At 41.5% G+C, this 23704-nt stretch overlaps 1 protein-coding gene across 1 annotated transcript in view; it reads right to left on the bottom strand.

Moving 5' to 3' along the window:
* FREM2 (FRAS1 related extracellular matrix 2) overlaps positions 1-16697 on the bottom strand; it is a 124438-nt gene extending 107741 nt beyond the window's left edge. The window contains exons 1-2 of the mRNA XM_050331611.1: positions 11531-16697; positions 7284-7373 (exon numbers count right to left, since the gene is read on the bottom strand). Of these exons, the coding sequence (XP_050187568.1) occupies positions 7284-7373; positions 11531-16697 (5257 nt within the window). The remainder of the gene's footprint in view (positions 1-7283; positions 7374-11530) is intronic.
* Positions 16698-23704: the final 7007 nt, after the last annotated feature.

A 23704-nucleotide genomic window follows, 5' to 3' on the forward strand; every position in this document is an offset into this window, starting at 1 on the left:
ATAAGACAGAATTTTTTGGCCCTGTAGCAACAACACTTAGTCAAAAAGTGGACCAGCTGAATCCAGGTTATGTTCCAAAGAGTAATTAACAACTCATATTCTTGGGCAGCAGCAAATGAAAAAATAACACAAACAGGCTAGTATATAAGTGAGGGCACATTAGAGGGACTATGGGTGGAAAACCTCTGAAAGGAAGAAAGGAACTGCATTTGAAACTTCCACTTTTGGACAAAGTGCTCTAACTTCTGTCTAAAAAGCAATTAAAACCACAATTGCCTCTCCTTTTCTAACCCAAGGCAGTATCTAAACTCACCCCTTCAAGTACACTGCTTTGCTTTTGCTAAAAAATGATCAGTAATCCAGGGTGAGGGGTAGAGGAAATCTTCACTTTTGTATAAAATCACCATTTGAACCCCAATAATTAAAGAAAAATTCTCTTGCCACATCAAACGGCTACCTTTATTCCTCACAAAAAAAAAAAAAATCTTGTTTCAGCCAGACAAAGCAGACCTTTTCTATGCATTTATTTGGAGGATAAGGTGACATTCAAGTTAGAAATAGAAAATTCAGTAATTTCCCTGTTTCAATCTAAAATGCCATGACAAAGAGACCGATATAACTAGTACAGAAGACAATGAAAATCTTTGCACCGAGATTAGTAAGGCTTGTACTAGACTTTCTATACACCCCATATAAGCACCTCTTACTCCTGTATTCTTTCACAGATACTAACTATGCTATAACCTTACAGCCACATTCACAACAATGGCCCCATGAACTAATTTTTTATTTCTGGTAAGGTTTATTTAGATAATTTATTTTTCTTCATAAACCGTAATGTCAAACTAACTATTTAAATCCCCTGGTAATACTTACAGCAAGAAGTGTGACATGTGGAAAATTGTTTGGGCACCAACCCAGAGCCTATTAAAACAGCAGCAACAAGCCCAACAGACTAGAATTCAATAAAGTACTTGGCAAATGATGGCAAACGTACTGCCAACATGGGATGCCCTCATTTTTAAGCCAAAGATAAACGTAGTTTCTTGGCAAGACTGCTATGCCCAAATGCCATATGCAAGGTCAAGCAAGGATGCTGCAAATATTTCCCAATGATGTTTCACCAGTCTACTTCTTTGTGAACTATCAGATATTCAGTCCAAAATGTCTGTTCCCACATTATTATTATAGCTCACCCAGGAAAACATATCAGTATTTTTGTTTTGAAAAGCAGCACTGACAACCCTTTTAGTTTAATAATTAAACTCAGGCATGTAATATTACTCTCTCACAAATGAATAAAGCATACAAGAATGGTGAAATTCGTAAAAAAATATTTTTTGTTTAGCAAAATGAGGGATGACAGATAAAATAACTGCATTTCAAAAACTTAATGGAGAGTTTTCTCCAAGCAGTGAAACAGTGATTCTTCAATTAACAAAATTTCTTGCATAAATGTATTTTGGAAAAGTCTGTGAAATTGTCCCAGAAAATAGGTTTAAAGGCTAACTTCAGGGAATTGTTTTGAAAGCTTCTTGCTTCAGTGAGGATTTAACCAAATGTTAGTACAGGAAAATGCAGTGCTGTGTTAAGGCATTTAGGGATCTGTAATGAAAAGTTTAAATAAGATTTAGCTAATGATGTAAATCACCCGTTTTAGTGAGCCTTGGCTTTGCGATGCTTTGGCTTTAAGTCAGAAAAGCTGCCCAAAGAGCCTGAAATAAAACAATTCTTGTTTCCCTAGTGATCCTCACATTCCTAAAACAGCCATGAGAATCTGTTATTTCTTCCTCTTTGAAACCATTCTACCCCTGAGGCACGGTAGTGCAAGATACCACTTAGCAGTCCTAAAGAAACAGTTTGGAGGACTCCACTTAAGCACTGAGCAGAGAAAGCAGCTGGGTAAGGGAGGACAGATTACGGTTCAAATTAAGGCTGAACAGGAAATGGGTTTTCCCCTTGCACAATCTTAGGGTTTTTTTTTCTGAATGTTCCAGACTCAAAAGGCCCAAATTAGGGTAATCCCATTTTTTTACTCAGAACAGGAAAACTTAACAGAAGTGGTTGATTCAAAAAATTATTAGGATGGCACTAGCCTCTTGCAACAAAAAATACTGAGGTTCAAAACAAGAACCTCTTCCATGGGTGCTGCAATGCTGGTTGACAGCTTCTCAAACTTTAGAAGACAGACAGGGCAGGAGGAAGAACAAACAAGGCAAACTACTGCAATGAGAGCACTAAAGGAGAAGCAGGTCAAGAATGTCTTCTTTTAAAAATACTTGGGAGCAGACCACTTTTTAGAAGAGATAAACATTCCTTCACCGACTTTACATGACCCGATCTTGAACATTTCAGAGTTATCTACAAAACCTAACTGGATAAAAAATTTTTCTTATGTGAATCAAAAAAGAATACAACAATAGTCCTTTACAGAGACACTCTGCTCTCTAACTGGCATTTAGCACACTGCTGCAGTAATACTGCTACCCCAGAACTGATACCCATTGCTGGGCCAGGAATGTATTTGACTTTGATACTGCCTCTGGAGGCATGGAGTTTGTGCTGGGGTTTGAGTTTAGTGCCAGCTTTGGGGTATGTTTGTTTTACTCTACACAATCAGCAGAATCTGGAAAAAATTTGCCTTAAACCAGTTCAACCAGTTTCACACTGTTTGAAGCAGCACATTTCTTGAGAAAATACCTTCTACAGATTGGATAGGTGGGCATTAGATCCATATTCTTATTCAATTATTAGGACTTACTGTAGTGACATTAGGAAATCTCAGACAAATAGAGAATAAAGAGAAGGTAAACAATGGACTTCAGTTTTAGCTGTACATTTTCAGTGCACAGTTCATGTAAGGAGGAAAAAAAGCCTCAGACCACTCACAAGGGATGTAGCATAAAATTGTAACATGCAGTTTTCTGAAACAGGCACAAGAGCTCAACACACTGGAGCTAACTTCTGTGTCAACTTTCATTCCATACGGATTAGTGCCATTTTGCATAGCTAAAGCACCAACTCTATGTGTATATTTGGCAGTGCCACACATATACAACTTCCTCAAGCTTCCAAACTTGCTGCATACACTGTAGCTTCCATTAAAATTACCAGATATAATTTACTATATGAGTTTGTTTTTCACTAAAGGTTCAAGCATTTTCAACTGGATATTTTCCTCAATCTAGTGAGTCTTTCAATAATGTGCCAATTAATATACCAGAAATACATCCAGGAGTTCAACTGTCAGTCTGGATTTGCATTTTTTTACCTTCCCATGGGGAAAATCTTACTTTCCCTGCCTTCTGGTAGCATTCATTCCTTCATTAATCATTGAATTAAGAATTTAATAATGTAAACATCAGGATTCACCACTGTCACATGTTTGCACTTGCTAAGAAGAGTTTTTTCTTGACCTTCTTAATGGAATGTAGAGGCCACTCTTGAGGAAAGTAATTCAACTATTTCGCAACCTTTGTGAAAAACAAAATTTCATACTTTCTCCATGGTTTTGCTAAAATGGACTCATAACATTTTTCAGTAAACATGTTTTCAGTATCAACAGGTATACACATACTTATTTTAAGACCAAAATTTAAAACAAAATGGAAAGTAAATTGTTAATATCAAGTAAAGTAGTTTCTTTCAAAACGTCACATGGCTAACTCAGCAGCATCCGATTTACTCCACTGTCTTCTTGTTCTCAGTACACCAGAAATGCATGGGCTCACCCACTTTATAGTATATCATCATTTATCCTCAGCTAAATCCCTATATATGAAGAATAAAAACACTTTCTACCTTCAAAGAACGCTTGTGCTAATAAATAGCCAAATTGTGTTCAATTTATTCTACTTTTCAATTACTCTTATTAGAAATGCCATTTAAAGCCACAAAAGCATTACAGTCATATATCTGCAGGTAATTGATGCTGACAATAAGACTCTTCCAGAGCTTTAAAACTCAACCAGTTCTTTCTGGTGAAACCTCTAATTTTGATTTGAATACAGAAGGTCTATGCTCTCACTTGTGAATTACAGTCCTGAGGGCTTTCTTTCTTTTTAAGCGGCCTTCCTTTCTCTTCATATTGATCCCCTTTCAGTTCTCTTTAGTTACAATCAGAAAGTTTATCGTGAGACAGCCATAATGACTGAGCTATTCTTCATTTATCTATACTGCAGTTTTCTCCTCTGGCCACCAAGCAACCAACCTTGTATGGGTACCGTATTTCACGCTTTTAGATCCTAGGTCACGATTTGCTTTGCAGCATGGCACTCACCTTACTCCCACTGTGAGAAATGGAGCAGGCAAGGGGCCAAGAGCTGGCAGAGTGCTCACTTGGCTCTTTTCACCTCACTTACTCACCTGGTCTGCTGTTGCCCTAACTTGCTCACTATAAATGCTACCACATGTAAGAAAATAAACAAAATTCCAGATCCACAACAAAGTTCATACCAGCACAGTTTGATGACTCCATGTACTTGTTTTCCATGCAATTGCCTGAGATAACAGACTCAGGCCACAATCAGACTCTCATCATTTAAGAGGCTCACAAAAAGAATTCTGCATTTGTTTCTGTAAGTCATGGTACAAGGAGTAGGGCAGATCAACCATCAAAAGATGGACCTAGGGAAAGTCATGCTCTTTTTCTCCTAATTGCAGTTCACATTCAATGAACAAATATATTGCAAGACATGTAGAAAAGTATTTTACAGGCAACTCTACAGGTATGGGGCAAAATCAACTTTCTAATTCATGTTACATGAAGAGAGCAAAAATTGATGTTGTATGTTTCTTTCACTGAGACATGAAAGCACTGGAAGATATAAAATACTTGGAGCACAATAGGTCCCTTATTTTAGGGTTTTTTACTTATTTGAAATAGCATTAGCTGAATTACATGAAGACATATTCATTCATTGAATCACTTTTTGAAATCCCTCTTGATTTGAACTGGATCACTTATAGACTGTCACACAATTCAGCTTAAGCAAAGTCCCACTTACTTAATTTTTAGTATTAGGCATTGTATGGTAGCACAAACCTGTTACTACTGCAAAATTCCTGATACAGAAGTCTGAAGTGTGCCTTTCTACAGTGAGTGTTGATCACCTGTGCTGCATCTTTCATTCAGCTCTTGTGTGTAGTCTCTTAGTATGATCTGGCTTAAAATCAAAAAAACTAAACAATAGTCTTGGTACCACTGAAAGTCTGCCAAAACATACCTGAGCTGCAAAACATTGGCTTTGATGTCTTTCTGAGGAGGGTGGGAAAATAGCTGGATTAAATTGTTATATTTTTCACCTGTTACAGATTCTAAAGACACTGCTATGAAATTTGAGTTATTTCAGACAGACAATTAATTACTAATGTTTTGATCAAAACATCAATTTTAAATGCAGCTTTACCATCTTCAGTTAAGCAGAAAATCAGAAATACTCTGAAATGCAACACAGCTCATTTTTCACTGTGTCAACAAACAGCCTCGGGAAAGAAAAGACCATCTTACCATCTAGCTAAGTAGACTGTAAAACAGTAACATTGCAAGTTCCAAAGGCTCTAAAAAAATCAGCAAGCACCTTGTTATAATAATGTTTCTTTGTATTATGAAAAAAAGCATTCTGTTACAATTGACAGTCTGTTACAACTCTGCTAAATAGAAGCAGATGTGGCAGGTAAGCTTTCTAATGAAAGAAAAGGTCGTGGTAAAGAGTTGGAATGTATTAAGTGCAATTTGCTTTAACTACATATTTGCCTCTATGAAGTGTTAAATAGCATGGAGAAAAGTCCCAAAATGTTGGGTTGTCAAGGGGCAACTCAGTTTTAAGAACTGACGTTAAAGAGCTTGCTGAGAGTAAACTTTCTTCAGCTTTAATTAGTCCCATCACATGAAACCTCAAAAGATCTCAAAGTTCATGAGTATTTGTTCACCTACTAGAAGAAAAACTTAAAAGTCATGAACAATGTCACTGTGTGGTGACATTTGAAAGTGATGGTATGAAAATATAACATCCCATGCTCCATTATCTTTACTTAGGTTTAAGTTTCTCTAACCTATATCCCAGTTAAAAGAAAACATTTATGGAAAATATGGAAAGTGTTACAAACTCTTATCTCACTACTTGGTCTCTGATGTCACAAAGATTTGCAAAGATATTTTCAAAAGCGTCTCTAAAGGAATATATTGTCTCTTCTGTGCTTGTCCAGCCCAATGGAGAGGTGAACATTCTTCAATATCCCGCCCCCAGCAATGGTAGATGGTGACAAAACTGTTCAGTCTGTGACAGACAGGACAAATCTCCGCTCACTGATCTTAATACCCTTAATTGGCTGTGCTTCTTGTGAAGCAGTAACACAAGCTGAGTAACAGAGGCTGGCAATAAGCTAATTGGAAGCTTTTTGTCCAAAGAAGTATATTATTAAATCTACTAAAAAAATTCATTTTCAATTCCTCATCAAGCTATATATCACATATTAAGAAAGTATTAAAGTAACACAATCTAGCCACCTGTTACCACACACAGGAGTATCTACATTTAGGAATATCCACCTCAAGTACAGCCTCTGGATGGAAAAAAGCCCATTAATGCATTTGGTTTACCCTTTAAAATGTTCTTTGTGCTTTAAAAACAAATAAACAAAAAAATCTACATATTTTTTCCTCAGATGAGTACATGCCAGTATTCTCAATTTTGTTTTATATTTCCTTTTGCATCTGCCAGAATCCCACAAAACAATATTAGTCAGGAGAATTCACATCAGTCCCCTCACAAAAATCTGTGACAAGCCATTGACGATTTTGTTAAATAGGTAGAATCAAGACTTGAACTCTACACAACATGTACATCAGAGATAATGTTTTCGTATGAATAGTCTTATAGCTGAAACCTTTAAAAAGGTAGACAACAATAACTACAAATTAAAATTTAGAAAGTTTCTCAAGATAAAGACTTAGGAGAATTTATGTGTAAAGAGCCTGGACAGGGAATACTGTAAAAGTAAAACTACAGAGAGCCCAGGTATCTGAGGAGACTTACAGAATTTCACTTTCTTGCTAGAGTAAGTTGGGATTTTTTTCATTAGATGCAATTACCATTTCATCAATTCCTCTCTTTCCAATCACCAGAAATTGTTCAAAATATAGGAAAGGCATAACAAAAATAACATTCCAGGAGGTGACATAGACTTCCTCCAATTAAATTCAGTGTTCTTCAACTCCCATAATATACTTAAACTCTTTGTCTCTAAAAAACAACAAAACCACAGATCTTAGGAGTACTCACCACCATCTTCAACAATGAAATGAAAAATGTCACTGGTGGCATTGTCACCCCCTCGTAAAACGTAGCATATCTTCATGTCATCGATATCAGCTGGAAAGAGTCAGGCAAAATAGATTTTATTTAAAATGCTGAAGGTAGAAAACTGTTTTTATAGAAAAACTTGACATGTATGAAATACTTTAACTTCAGCAAGAGAGAGGTTGAGGTTCTCCAGCAGAACTGAGGAATTCCAGAATTAACAGTGTTGAAGTTTTACAGATATGATTCACTCTCCCTCTCTTTACTTGCCCCTCTCCAGTGCCCTCTTTCTTTTAACCCGTACTTACAAAAAGAACTGAAGAAGAATTTAAAAACATGGGCTCAACAGTCAGAACTACTTCATATTTTTAATGGTCCCTTTTCTTAAACAGAAGTGTATTATAATATTGATTCTGTCACTGTAGAGGACATTTACAGGGATTGACTGTTTTGATAAACAGATGCAACAGTAAACAGTAAACAGACAAGACTCCAGTAAGAAACAAAAGTAAACAGACAAGACTTCAGTAAGAAAAAAACATGATGTACAATTTTGAATCATCTATTTCAATAAAGTGTGTAAAAGACAAACAAATATCTATTAATATTGTTCCTTCAATACTAATGAGAAACATACAACACATAAAAAAATAATTTTTGTCACTTTCTTTGAAAGACTGCCCTTGGTAAAAAATCCCTGTCTGATACCTTTTTCAAGAAAATATGTTAGAAATTAACAGTGTTTAAGTGGACCTCAACTACCACCCAAGTTCTCTTCTGAAGTCATGATGGATGCCTGAGTAAAAAGAAGCCAAAACCACTTGTTAAAGCTTCACAAAATCTTCAGTTTCAAAAGGAACCAGACATCATCTACAGCAAACATTATCAGCAAATATATGTAACTGAAGAATCTCTTCCATAAATGTTTGAAAGTTAAAGATCAAAAATTCATGGGGCTGTAAAGAGGATGCAAACAAATACCTCTTCATTCCAGTGGAGCAAATAAACCTTTCATCCTGCAAACACACAAGTACTCAGCTCTGCTCATGTGGGTATCCTTATCAAAATCCACGGTTCCAGCATTTATAAATACTTGAACCAGTGTTTGCAGGACCAGGACCACCCCAGAAGGAAAAAAGGCACTTGTCATCCAAACATCTTAATTCTGCCAGAATAATTGCAAAGGAACGACCTGTTTTCTCTTCATTAAGAACATGTTCAGGGTCACTTGAGCAAGTGCATACTTTCCTTCCACAGCTGATTAGGTTGTGCTAATTATATCAAAACTTGCCCAGCTGTAAGCACAATTCATTTCTATGTAAATACAGTGACTGTTAAAATTAATTTTATATTAGAATTCTCTAACATAATTCTGAAATACATACAACATAATTTTCTATTTCAAAAATATAATTATCTCCACTAGCATAAGGCAGAAAGCTGTGTGCTAAACAACTGCTCTGTCCTCTCTTTCAGTTACAGGCAATCTGGAAAACCAGACTGCTCATGCTACTTGCACACAATGAATCTTGTTTCATCAATGTTACCGTAGTCAGTGTGGTCAGGCTGCCCATTCATACAAACCACAGGCACAAATCCAAGAAATGGGAGTGTGAGGTGGTAGAGAATTAGGATGGACTTCACAAACTACTGAGCAGCTTTCAAAAATTATCTACATGAGACCCTGAACAGTCTCAATCTGACTTCAGAGTTGTCCCAGTTTTGAGTAGGGATTGGACCAAATGACATCCAGGGGTCCCTTCCAATGTAAATTAGAAGACTTTGATATAGTTTTACAAGCCCCATAAGAACCTGCACATGTTGATGAAACTGGAACTATTTAGCATTTTGAAAGAGGTGGCCCATGGCAGGATGAAAGGCCTATAAAGGGGAAAAATCAAAACATAAAAAGAAAGTGTATAACAGCAGGTCCAGTAGTCAATACAGAGGCTTCCCAAAGTCAGTTGCAAAATCTGCACTTACACAGGGATTATTAAGAATACGACAAAAGAGGTTCTTGTTTACTTCTGCCCTGAACATTAGATAATTATTTGTCTCAGTACAGCATAAGCATGAAAGACGCATAAATTCACTACTCTAGATTTGACAGTGTTAAATGTTTGCATGCTAATGATAGTGAGCCACAAGGTGAGGGACAACAGTGAACTACACACAGAGTCATGTCTCATATTACTTCTGCAAACTGCAGATTCCTAGGTTCAGCCAAGAATTTTTGTCTCCCTGCCACTCACAACCTCTCTCATATCCAAAGCAGTTACAGACAACAGGGCATATGAAGGAAAAGTAAATTAAAAGATTGTGCCCTTTAATCTATGACTTTCGCTCCCACATTATTCTATGGTTTCCAGAAAGTTCTGTCTCTCTGTCCTCAGCAGATCCCCTACGTAAGCTTGATGATTTCTACTTTTCATGCAGCCTTTACAGGCACCTCTACTCCTTCAAGTGCTTTCATTTCATGTTTGCTTCATAAAATACAAACCATTATAAAAAGCATTCAGGAAGTTGAGAAGATACCACAGAAATAACACAGATGCTCAGGAGACATTTGCTTATAGGTGTCAAAGGACAAAATTGTTGAAGAAATGTGTATTTCTTAAAAACATTCTTCAACTCAACATAAATTAAGAGTGCTTGTGCCAGTACTTTCAGGGAATGTGTGAAGTTACGTTACTTTCTGGGGATCCTCACTAGCTTTAAACTAATTTTTCCTAAGGGCTGCATGCTTCTTACCCAGCTTAGGCAATCCTACGATATTAAGATAGCCTGCATGAAGACCAGTTAGCATGCCACATGGTTGGATTGCCAATTCAAAGCCAAGTAACAACTTCATTTTAGTCATCAGCCAAATGTACATCTGGCCAACATGGCACAGGAGAGAATGGAATACGTACCTCTCCCGAGTGCTCCTCCTCAGAAAAAAAAAAAAAAAAAAAGGATATCACTGTGCTATGCAGTGGTCTGCTTTCAAGGAACACCTGTTCAGTAATTCTACATTCTTCAATGTAAAAGGAAACCCACTTTAAAAAGTGATAATCTGTTTATTTTCTCACTTCCTTTCTCTTCTGTTTCTCACTTACTCTGGCAATACTCTCAATATTATTCGTAGTTCACTACTGAAGCCTTACGTTTAAGGGGCTGTGCTGGTTCCCAAAGCCTCTTGGACATAGTTTGATCCCTTCTCATCCTCATTTTTGCACTAACACTGCAAAACTTAGGACAATCTAGCCATTTGAAAGTTCATCAGGACTGTTTGAAAGATTTGGCACATCTCTACAGCCAAGAATGTAACATGGGTATGTACCAGTATGGGCTCTGTGAAATTAACTACAGCCAACTGCAAGTGTTCATCTCATGCCTTACTACCTACACAGCTCACGCTGGCTGGGCCCCTTTAATTTTGAGTCTCCATGCTGTTGTGCTGTCTGCTCATTCCACAGCTGCATAAGGCTGCAAAAAAAGTCATTTAATTGTTAATTAACCAGGCTTTAACTGATTGAAAGGTACATGGAAAATTCTCTGGAGAATAGCTAATGCTCCTATTTCAGTTAAAAATACTTCACAGCCTTGTGTTGAGGCTTTATTTCAGGACATATGACACATGTGGTTTTTGCCTTATTTATAACACCCAATATTTTAGTTCCATGTAAAAAGTAAGTACCACCGACATAATTTTAAAGCATTTACATTACCTTTTAATTTACCACAAACACTTTGTGGTTAAGATTTGTGTAATTAAGGCAACAAATGCACTTATAATATATTATTTCCCCATTGGTTGGGAAAGTATTTTGCTTTTACAGTTAAGTGTGTTCAGACTGTATAGCAACTGATACTCTAGTCATGGTATGACCATCAGTTAATAATAGCTTGGCCACTCCCATAGCATTTTCTAAATAAAACTGGTCAAAGAAAGCACCATCTCTAAAGATGTGCAGTCCAATTCTGCTATCAAAAATTCTATCAGATAGAAACTCCAAATCACAGTTATCTGGACTGAGCTCTCCAAAGCAAAGGTGTGTTTATCCAGCAGACCCCATTTCCTGTTTATAGCCGTCACAGATGCAATAAATAATAAACCGTCATAAAAAATAAAGAAGCCACTATAAATAAGCTCACTGTTGGAGAGTTTGTCTCATCAATTATTATAGAGTTTATCATGAAAAAGAATGTTTCCAGTGATCTAATGAAAGCATGAAGTACTGTAATACCTTGAGTGAACTGGCTGATGCTATGGTTGCCTTTCCCTAGGTGGATCAGGAAGCCATGGCGTGGACCCTCCGTGATTCTGATCTTAAGAGTAACATGCAAACTGTCCCTGTCTTCCACTTTGAGCACCTTGTTGGTAATCAGAAACCCGATGTGACCTGTGGCCAGGACACGAAGAGTCTGAGCACCCTTATTTATTACAACTTGAGGTACACTGTTGTCCACAGCCATTATTCGAATCTTCATAGTCTGAGGCTTCCTTGTTTCAAACACAGTGTTGGGGAAGACATAGAAATCAGTATGAGTGCCATCTGTAACAGTGAAAGAGAAACTATCCTCAACTGATTCTGTGCCATCATGTTTATAGCTGATTAGATTTTCATTTAGATCTTGTTTAGTGAAGGTGGTGACAGGTTTGGAGTTATTGAACATGATCTGACCATGAACTGGTATTTGAGTGATGATAAATTTCAGCAATGCATCAGGTGTATCTCTGTCTTCTGCAGTCAGTTCAAATGGGGTTATCAGTTTGTATTCATTTTCACTCACCACCAGATTATGGATTGTGACAACAGGTTTCTTATTGTCCACATCACTAATAGAAATTCTGAAAGTACGAAACACAGGGTTATAGCCATCAGTCACCTCAAATTCAAAGCTGTCCATTTTCACCTCATCTTCTGAAGTGTGAATGTAATAGACTTTATTGCCTGCTAATAGGAGTTGAGTAAAAGTGGAGATGGGTACCCCAGGCTGATCTGTGCATTCAAGATGACCACGAACAGGTGCTCTGGTAATAGTGAAAACTAAGTTCTCATCTGGACTATTCAGGTCACTGGTGCTGAGCAAATCAGTAGTAAGGGTTACCTTCCCTCCTTCCTTCAAAGAAACTCCTTTGCTGATTACATCTGGGAAGACAATATCAATGCTACCTATTGTCACATAAAAGTAGCGGTCAATGAGAGGATTTATTCCATCTGTCACATCAAACTTGATAAGATCACGAACTCCTTCTCGGCCAAAATGCGTATACCGAATCAAGTTTCTATCCACTTCATCTTGGGTGAAGTTCATTCCCAGGGTGATATTCTCAACTCCACCTGAATGCTTTATTCTCTGCAAGAGGCCTTGTCCTGGCCCATATCTTATAATGTATGTCAAGGTTTTGTCTTCAGAATCAAGATCAGTAGCCTTCAATATTCTGTTATTAATAGTTCTAGTTTCCCCTATTTCAATCTCCAAACCATCATTGATGGCCATTCTGGGTGTCTCATCATCTACAGGAATAACCATGATAGGTACCGTTTTCCTAACGGTATGTTTACCATCTGTGAGTTTCACCTCAAAACTGTCCACCTTTGTCTCAGAGTCATCGTGTTCATAGAGTATGTTGGAGCTCTCTGTTATCTGATCCAAGGTGAAGCTCTCCACGAGGACAGTTCCATTGACCAGCTGGTTCACAATGTGGCCATGCCTGGGAACCCTAGTGATTGTGAATGTTAACTCATCAGCAGGGACGTCTGCATCAACTGCGTTGAGGATGGGGGTGTCAATAACCAGGCTCATGCCTTCCATCACAACAAACTCCCGCACAAAGATTTCAGGCTCTTCATCATTGATGGGCACAATAACAATGGGGAAAAACTGCCTCTGGGAAAAGTTAATGCCGTCAGAACAACGGAAAGCAAATCTGTCTTCAACAGGCTCTACACCCCTATGTATACTTTGGACATAAAAAATATGCCCTTGACCGAGGTCTTTCAAGGTAAAAGCACTTATGGCTATGCCTGCCCTGGATTTTTCAGACCCTGGGGCAGGAGAGATGTTCTCTACATACCCAGATGTGGGCTGAGCAACAATTGTGCAGAGTATATCATCACTCGGAGTATCCACATCTTCAGCCCTGAGGTAAGCAGAAGTAATGACTCGTTTGTCACCTTCTGTTACCATGAACTGCTCCCCCACAAAAATCTCTGGGGCTTGACTGTCAACAGGAAGAATGGTCACCACAACTGAAACTCCTTGAACAACATTGCCCCTGACTCTCCATTTCTCAGACAGGTCAGATAAGGTAAGGTTGAAGGTATCTTCCTTGGGCAGAAGGCCTATTTCACCACCAGTGTGTGCATATACCACAGCACCATCCAGCAGATCTCTCTGGGAAAATCTCTCTGCAGGCACCCCTTGAACCAGGATGCTCCCATGCCGAGGAGGATCCTCTACAATGAAGGTCAACATTAAGTCATCTGTATCCTCATCGGTGCCCTGAATGACATTAGCAGTGATTTCAGCAGCCCCATTCTCCAGCACATCTAGGTAGGAACCAAGAGTGCCTGGGGGCAATCGAAGTGTAGGAACCTCATCATCAACTGGGTGCACGTTCATTTTCAGTGTGATGGGCACAAAATGAACCCCGTCACTCACATCAAGCCTGCAGGTATCACTGTTGGTCTCAGCTCCACTGTGCACATACACCACCCTCCCTTGTCTGATATCCTCCAGGCCAAAGACACCTCCTGGAACCAGACTGTACCCAGAAAGCTGCAACTGGCCATACCGAGGAACCTGGGTCAAGATAAATCTGAGACGGGCAAGTTCTGTATCCGTGTCACTAGCATCCAGCTCAGCTGGACGAAGGACGTGGCTGCCTCCCTCAGGCAAAGTGAAGCCAGTATTAGTGATTTCAGGAGGCTGGTTATCCACAGGCTGCAGGTAGATGGTGAACGTCCCCCTGGCTGCATTGCCAGCCGCATCTTGCACTAGATACTGAAACTGAATCAAATGAGGAGCCACCCCCAGCTCTTCCTGTGGGGGGCGGTACGAAATCTTGTGGTGATTGATCTGGGCTTGGGTGAAGTGAGTCACTTCTACAGAGTGATCCTCAGTCAGCACAAGGGATCCAAGGCGAGCTCCATGTACATCTGGAGGGTGGTTGGTGTCAGTGTCAGTGGGGGGCTGTGTTACTGTGTAGCGGAGTTCACGGTCCCCTGAATCCTGATCTGTGTAACACAAGTGCTTCCTCCGCAGGGGGGTCACCTGCTGTTCTGCAACTATTAAATGCAGGCTGCTGCTACTATGCAGCTCTGGGGCTAATCTGTCTACAGGATGTACCCGGATTACAAAGGTCTGTGGCCCCGAGCGGTTGGGTGGGTCATTGTCATCCTGGACCCTAAAGATGAACTGGTCCAACACAACCCCAGGGCCAGGGCTGTGAGCCCCAAAGTGGTGGTAATAGAGACGCCCTTCTACAATATCCTGTTGCAGCCATTCTCTCACTGGCTTTTCATAGATGACAGAGCTCCCTGCTAAACCAGGAACTCTCCTCCAAGAAAAGCCCTCATCTTCTTCCTCCTCTTCCCAGCCAGGAGGTGGTTGTGCTTGACGAAGTAGGAGCTGCCCAGCAGTTGGGCCAGACTCTACTGTGAAGAGCAGGATGGCATCCTGCGAGTCAATGTCAGTGGCACTGAGAGCACGGGTAGTGATGGGCACTGTTTCACCCTCAGCCATGGCAAGCCCGGTGTTAGCATTAAGTAGGGGTGGCTGGTCATCAATGGGCATGAGGGTAATGGGGAAAAGGAACTCAACGCGATGGCGAGAGGCACCGTCTTCCAACCGCAGCACCAGGTTGTCACTGAGTGGAGACTCACTGCCATCATGTTGGTAAATGACCCAGCCTGCTGCCAGCTCAGCCACGGTGAAGTGTTTACGGGGGGTAGCAGACCCTGGGGTGCCCTCCAGGAGAGTGAGGTGGCCATGCCTCAGCCCTGCCACCACGCTCACCTGCACCTGCTCAAGGTCATCCTCGTCACTGATCACCAGGTTAGGGCTGGGACCTGGGCCGGAGAGAGGCCGCGACTGCCCTTCATAGAGCACAAGGCCAGTGTTGCGGGTCACCACGGGTGCCAGGGTGTTCATGGGCTTCACCACAATCACGAAGGCAAAGGGCTCTGAGGCAGCACCCTCTGGGTCCAACACCTCCAGCTCAAGCTCGAAAAGCCGCTCCCGATCAGAGTCCTCCATGGGCGGCTGGTAGGCAATGCGCAGCTCCCTCACATCCCGCTGGCTGAAGGAGGTGACAGGCAAGCTCCGGTCGTCTGTGCTGACCATGTGGCCCTGGCCAGGGCCAAAGGGAGAGGTGATGTTGAAGAGCAGCAGGTCTGGTGGCGACTCGGCATCCTCAGCTGACAGCATGTCAGGTGTGAGGGCCGTGAGGACAAACTGATCCACCTCCATCATTAGCATGGCCAAGAAGCTGGGTTTGGGGGCCACATTCTCGGTCCCGGCCCGGATCCGCACTAGTACCTGGAAGTACTCGCGCTTCAGCAGTGCCCCGCCGCCCGCCGCCTCCCGCAGCTCTGCCACCAGCGGCACCAGGTCACGGTTCGGGGACCCGCCGGCTGCCGTGTGCCGGTAGCGCAGCCCCAGGCGCAGGAACTCCTCGCAGTCCCACATCGAGGAAGGCACCGGGACGCCCCCCGCCGCCTCCCCGCCCGCGCCCACGGCCGCCGGGGGGTAGTTGAGGATTTCTCCGTAGCGAGGGAGCCCGGCCAGCAGCGGCAGCAGCCCCACCCGGCAGCGCTGCCGGCCCGGCTCGAAGGCAAACTCCAGACTGCGGGCGTCCAGCGGATTGCTGGTGCCCCGCAGGCGCTCCACGGTGAGGGGCAGGTTGCGGGTGACGATCTCCAGTTGGGTAAAGAGCACCTCCACCTCCAGCACCAGGGGCAGCACCAGGGAGCGGCTGGGCGAGTCGTAGCGCAGCTGCAGGCGGACGCGGTCCCGCGCGGGGCTGCGGCCGCCCAGGTGCGAGTACTGCACCTCGCGGGCGCCGAAGTCGCAGGGGAAGCGCCGGGGGCTCAGGCGGCCCGGGCGCTGCCACAGCGGGTCCTCGTCCAGCACGGTGAGATGGCACCGGTCACCTGGCTGCACCTGCAGCACCAGGTCCCGCGCGGGGTCCAGCCAGGCGGAGCGGCCCAGGGGCACCCGCAGCCCGCGGTTGGCCACCACCACGGGGGCCGCCTCCGGCGACCACGGCGAGGAGACCGCGGCGCTGCTGCCTGGCGGTGGCTCCGGTACCCCAGCCCAGGCGCAGCCGGCCAAGAGCAGCAGCAACAGCAGGGACGGCAGCAAGCCGGCCAGCAGCCGCCGGGGCGCGGCGGGGAGAGTCTGCATCGTCCTTGCCGGCGGAGCGAAGCGCCGGGAGCCTCTGGCAGCGGCCAAGTCGCGGCGCCACTCCTGCCGCCGGCGCGGCCCGCCCAGCCCGCTCGCCCCGCGCTCACGCCGCGCTCTGAGAGCGGCCCCCACTCCGGAGGGGACCCCGCGAACCAGCGAGCCCCGCCCTGCGCCTCCGGGCGGCCAATGGGCACCCGCGGGGGGCGAGGCCGCCGCGCGCGATTGGGCGGAGCGGTGTGTCAATCATGCAAGTTACGGGAGGAAGGAGGGTCCTGCTCCCTCCTTCCCGCGGCTGCCCGGCAGGTTGCGGACTGGAAGGCGGCGGGAGAGCCGCTCCCTGGCCGTGCGGGAGAGGGGAGGGGACGGCGGGCAGGGCAGCCGCCACGGGAAGGGCGCCGCGGCCTCCGCCTGGAGCCCTGATGTCGGGGGGAGGGCGGTGCTGCCGGTTCGCACCGGAGGAGCGCACCTCCGCCGGCCGCGGTAGCAGCGGGAGCGGCACCGCCACCCCCTCCCCTGCACTGAGCTTGGGGCACTACTAGAGCCGGGCTGTCCCCGCATCGCCGCCGGGAAGGACTCGGAGTTTCCCTTCCTCTCGGGGTGCGGAGCGGCAGGAGCGAATAACGGGGAACGGGGCAGCGGGAGGAGTGCCCGAGGGAAAACGGGGTACGCTCGGCAGGAGGGGAAGCGCCCGCGGCTGCCGCCGGGGCGGCGTGGAGCCCTGCCCGACCGCACCGCCGCTTCAGGCGCCGGGGAGGGAATGGATAAATATCCCCGGGGCAAAACACATCAGATGATATCCAGTTTCACTCCTCGGAGGTGGCTGGTCACAGCGGCGGGTGAATGAAAGCTTCGCGGTATTTCTGCCACCTTGTGCCTGCAGTTAAAAGCGCATTAGTGAGAGTCCGAGCTTGCAGTTCCTTGCCTTTTAAAATTACTGACAGCAGGTTCTGAGTTTTGATTCATCGTTTTGCACAGCTGCTAGAATTCTTTCATGTTACGGAAATGCCTGTTTTTAAAAAAGGTTTCCAATAGTAGAAAAGGGAAAAATACTACAAAGAGACACATTCATAGACAACCCAAGGCTATTTGGAACTTACTTGAGTAAATTTGTGATGCCTTCTTTTAAAATAGTCTTTTAAGTTATCCTTCGGAAGTGGACCAACATTATGGCATGTGATATTGTTGCCTGTATGGAAAACATGAATTTAGAATTTTAATTTTGCAAGTGTGGACAAGGTCAGCCACACTTACATTTAAATATTCTTTCAAAAAAAAAATTATCGTGGGTAGGGAGACGTCAGTGGACATCTACACCCAATTCTACAAAACTGGATTATTGTAATTTGTGAGATACTTTATATTCCATTATTTACATTATTGTGTAATACTGCCAAAACCTATTTAGTTAAATAAGTCTACACAGAATTCTGGATTTAGATGCTGCTACAGGAGGCAGTAATTCTAGTAGTTAGATATCTAACAAGTTGAGTGACATTAATACTATTTCTCTGCCCTTATGAGGCATTCATCCTGGATTTCAGCAAATTAATGTCTTATTTCTAAACATCAAGGAGAGATATTTCAGTGCAAAAACTTGAGTCCCAGGACCAAGAATCACTTAGTTTCACAAACATAGTGTTAGTATCTCTTCTTGTCAGAGATTACAGTATGCAGGGTGGAGTGACTGGAATTGCCCAGGTATAATGTTCTACTGTCAAGTCCTGGGCTCTGTTTTAAAACAAACAAATAAGTTTAAAAACCCAGCAATCACCAAACAATCAAAATTAAATGACCCAGAACGTGCAACTTGAGGTAGCATCAGGTCTGTCTGCCTGCACGGTTAGGGTTTAAATTATTAAAGTTAATCTAAATTATTGTTTTCCCAAATTTACTACAGTAAAATGAAGTTTTACAGAACCAATGTCCAGTAGAAATCTTCACATTTATTCACCTAAATATCAAGTGAAAAGTGCACTTTTTTCCCAGTTTTTAATATTCTTAGATTATTAAGTGTAACAGGTAAACAGTACCTTCAAAATATTTTCTCTTTAGTGATTGTATGTTTTGAACTATGTTTGTAATAGAGAAATCTCTTTGATATTTGTTGTGATGTTTATGAAGAGACCATATGTGGGACATCTCTTTTCAATCAGTAAAGAGAGTTAGAGAAATATGGTAGATGAAAGAATAGCTTTTGAAATATCTGTGTTGAAAGTGAATGGAGAAGGGCATTCCAACAGTTAAATTTTTAGCTATTTACCTGCTTTCTGAAAAAAAAAATTGAAAAGTATTAAAGGTATGACATTGACCTATCTTGAATACAGAAATTTCTTATTTTCAGCAGATACAGGGTCTGGTTCTTTGACCTCTGTTGTCTCAATCAGCAAGTTGTAAATTTCCATGTAAAAACAGCAGAAGTCTTCTTTACTTCTAGCAGTTGCTGTCTTTTCAAACAAGTCAGTGACCTCTTGTGCCACAGTCCAAGTACAAAGTGCAAGACTTGCTTTATTTCTTCTTCATAAGATACAAAAATTCTTGTTTAAGTCCAAGTATCGGTTGTCCTGCAGGCAGAGATGTTCATGAAAAGTCCAGCACAACTAAATCTTGCATCCATAGATTTATTTCCGATTGCCTTGTAGTGTGAAGAAATTTAACTGGTTTCTGTCCGTATAAGGTTGCATTCCTTGACTAGTGAAACTCTTACACAGTCTGTTCCTGAAATTGTTTTTGATTGATACTGGGATGAATACAGTGCTGGTTTGTACATTTCATGTACCTGCTGCAAGTGTGACCACATGACCTACCCAACGTTCACTCCAAAACACAATCCAAAGTCACCCTCCATGTTTTTAAAGTTCTTCTTAGACTTTTGTTGTAGTACCTTAAGATGTTTCTTTTGCTGCTGCTTGAATAATTGTTTTTACCTGCCTGGTACTTGTGCCCTGCCCACCCTCCATGTCTCTAGTGCTGTTTTTATTTCAACTTTGGCTCTTTGAAAACCTACTTTTCAAGTCAACTTTCTTCAAGCTCCTTCCCAGTTTAGATCCCACTGTGGTTTTCTTTAATTTTTTTTTTCTCCTCTGCCTTTTCATCATTCTCACTCTTTTTGTTTCAAAGCCAAAATACAACTTCTTGATCTCCTATTAACAAAGAGGGAAAGACTTGGTAATTTAATAGATTAAGTTGTTCCATCAAGCTTCCTTACTTATGGTTTATGTCTTGTGTTTGGACTCTGAAGTTTATTCACTGTGATTTTGGAATTTATAACATTATTTTTAAATGTACGCTGACACACACATGCATGTTCTATGCTGTTTAATGAAGGCAACAAAGATGATTTAATCTCAACATGCGATCCAGAATAGGTACATGTTTTTGTGGTATGTGTTGTGTTAGACTATATTTATGCAAATTATAATTATATCTGTAATTATATATATATATACATATAATTATATGTATTGACAAGGAATTATTGGTAAGACATTTATTACTTTTAGATTAATGCTTAATAGCTGATGGAGATTAGCACAATCAAATCTTCCATGTTTATACATTTGTCTGAAATGCCTGTTTATTTATTTTATTCTTTTAAACCTTAAGCTACATAGTGAATAAGAGATCAAATCCAGACCAAGTTGTTTAACTCCTCCTGTCCCACAAATGCCCTACAAATACAAATTTTCTTGTTAGGACACATACAAAAATGGTTTCGTTGTTTGTTTGTTTTTCTCATAACACATGGCTGTTATTAAAAAAAATTACAACAGAGATTCATTTCCCTTCCTGTCTCTCCTTGCTCTAATGCTTTCAGAAAGTGTTAGAATTCAGTTCAGAAAGAACAAATTATGGCCTAACAGTAAAGCTGTACCTTGTGTGCATTTTGACAATTGCAATACAGGCATTTTATAAGTGTAACCTGTGGAAAACATTAATGGCTGAAAGAACTGGGTGTCACTTGGTGCTAGAATAAAGCTCACTCTGCTGATGGTGCAGTGTTCTTGACTGAATAGAAACTGAGAGAGAATAACATTCTAGTTTTCATAGGGTGGTTTATGAGTTCACATGTTTGATTTCTGTATTAAAGTCTCTGAGTTTAAAAAGTAGGAGTTCAAATTCATTTCATTCTAGCACAGGTGTTAGGGGAGATTGAGGTGAAACTTTCTGGAATAGTCCATTCCTCTACTGACTACAACTCTGTATCTTTGACTGGTAGTGGCAGAGTCCTGACTAGTATGATTTTATGATTACCCCCTTAAATAAGCAAAGGAAGACTTGTACATAAAAGTAGTATCTTTTAATGAGTTTAACAGAAATTACTATGAAAAAAATGAAAAGCTTTTGACCACATAACCCTGTCTTATCTCTTGGTCTGCCATAGAAATAGAGAATTTAGAATATTTGCCCGAAATTAATTTTCTTATAATAAGTCTGTGAAGTAATTTGACAGAGAAGTTGGGCAGTTCCTGTAGAATGAAGCCTTGCATGCTGAAATTTTGTCCACAAGATGATCTCCCTCCATCATGGTTTACGATGGTTAATTGTTTTCTCTATGTTTCATGTTTTACCTGAATGATCTGTGGTGAGGAGACACTGTATTGTACCAAGTACCCACATTGTGTTAAGGTAGTTCATTCAAAGAGTCAATCCATTTTTCTTTGGAGGAATCATCTCAATGGTCAAGAGACTTTTCTAACATGAGCATAATATTATTCTTCTCAAAAAAGTTGCAGCAATGTCTAAGTGTATGTTACTTTCTTTCTCAGGTTTTGGATGTCTGCTGGCCTTATGGAAGGACATATATTTGTCTGTGGGTGAATTAATTGATGAAAACAGTGCCATAATTTTGCAGCTGACAGAGGATTATATGTAGTAATAATATTTAGAATTATTTTATCTGAGCCAAGGTGTTGATTTTTGCTTAATAATAGAACTCTTTTCTATCAACTAAATATTTCTTGTACACACCTATACTATAAACATGGCATCCTGCACATTTTATATAGTACAGAGTCATGTTCTGCAATAAAGACTGTTAAACTAGGTCCAGAACTTCAGTCAAACAAGCTGTCAGATATCCCCAAACTGAATGCTTTTAATAATTCAGGATGCTATGGTATGTGTCATAAAATGAAACAAAATTCTTTTGAAGAATGATCCTGCCATCTCTGCACTGACCCTGGATAACTATTAAAATTGCATATCAAAGGCTGAAGAAACTGCAGTTTAATCACTTAAGATCCCCTTCACTGTAATTTTTTCTGTCCCACTTTACAAGAGAAATTTTACCTAATCTTTGCAGCTTCGGTTGTCATAACAAAACCACCCAACACAGGCAGTTTTATCATATTATAATTCAAACAGTATCACTGCCAAATACACATTTTCATGTGACTGTAAACTACTCACTCGCCTTTATGTTACACAGCCACAGGCTAGAAAGTAAATGAGAACTAAACCTTAAGATCGTGAAGTGAAAAAGCACCAGCATCCCCCCTCCCTTTTCATGTTCAGATAGTGATGTCAACCACTTACTACGTTTCCTTTCTCCATGGAGATTTACATAGGTTAGCCAATGTTAACTTTAGTCCCATTTTACACTCAACTGCTGTAAATACACAGGCATATTAACCTTTTGGGTCTGATACTGTGACTTCCACTCAAACAAACCTCTAATTGTCTTCAGTGATTTTTGCCAAGGTAAGAATCACAGTCAGCTTAAAATATGACAGATGAGGATTTTATTTGTATGCACGTCATATGGATGTGTCTGTTCATCTGCATGACTATTAAAATTAAGCATTTTTGAAACATTGCAGGTTGATTTCCAAGCATTCCTGTAAGATTGTTTCAAACCAGTTCTCTAGAATTTTATTCACTTTTAAGTGAACTATCAATTATCATACCATGACATAGGAAGTATTCTGGAGCAATAACTATAAAACCTCTGGATCAAACTGATTTTACCTAGCTAGTGTTGCAGGTGTTCATCACAGACAAAACCAGAGTTAGCAAGTAAGAATCCAAATTTCAGGTTACCTTGCATTTTAGAGTGCAGATCTTTGAAGGCTTGGATAAGAACTTTATGCCTAGCTTCATCTTTCAAGTGAGAGAGACGTTAACTGGAAGTCAGAGAACAGCCAGGATTTGTGTTTGGAGAAAGATACTTGCAACATCGCCAAGGTACAACTCTCAGAGAAAGGGCGCACCATACACACACCACAGAGTTGGGATAAGCAACAGGCTGCCCTTAAGCAGAACTCCAAAAAACCAAAAACTTGGGCAAGGGAGTTTCAGGTTTCCCATCTCAATATGTATGTGTAGAATGTGAGAGGTAGAATACTACTACCTAAGCTGAATGATCCTTTGATCCATTCCCCTTTTTAACTTAAATTTTGCAGTAAAATGAGCGTATGGCATTTTAGTAAAAAGAGCGTCTTTCAAATATACCTTCAATAAACTCATATAAAACCAGTGTTCTGTGTCATTCCTCGCTCCCTTGGACATAAAAAGACTGCCATCAGGCCAATTATTTTTGGCGTCTGAGTTAGACCTCAGAGCTTACTTCCTCCACTGACAGTATGTTAGAGTAGGATCTATCAGCCCCAGTAGGAAGAGATTGGAATCATTTATTGCTGTATTGATATTAGAAATTAAGAGGTTTTGACAGCTGTCATACATATAGCGTGCCATGGAGAGACTCCTCTGATAAACAGTGAAGGGAGGTGGGGTTAGAGGCATCTCATCCTGTGAAAGATGTTTGAGAAGTGCTCATGTCTTTCCTGGCTTAGACTAGGTGCTTAATTCCTAAACTTACAAAATTAAATGTGATAAATGCCACTCCAGGTTATGAGAGATGCAAAAGCTCTGAACCTATTGCCTCCAGGACTTTTATTTTTTAAATGCTCTTCCAGAAATTCTGCCACTTCACATGTACTCATATTCCTGAAGAAGCTAAACCTTTTCTTAACCGTCCTCAGGCTTCCATGTGATGCATCTCTCTTTAG

Source organism: Myiozetetes cayanensis, unplaced genomic scaffold, assembly GCF_022539395.1.
Source record: "Myiozetetes cayanensis isolate MyiCay16 unplaced genomic scaffold, myiCay2020 scf5-8, whole genome shotgun sequence".
NCBI classification, from domain to species: domain Eukaryota; kingdom Metazoa; phylum Chordata; class Aves; order Passeriformes; family Tyrannidae; genus Myiozetetes; species Myiozetetes cayanensis.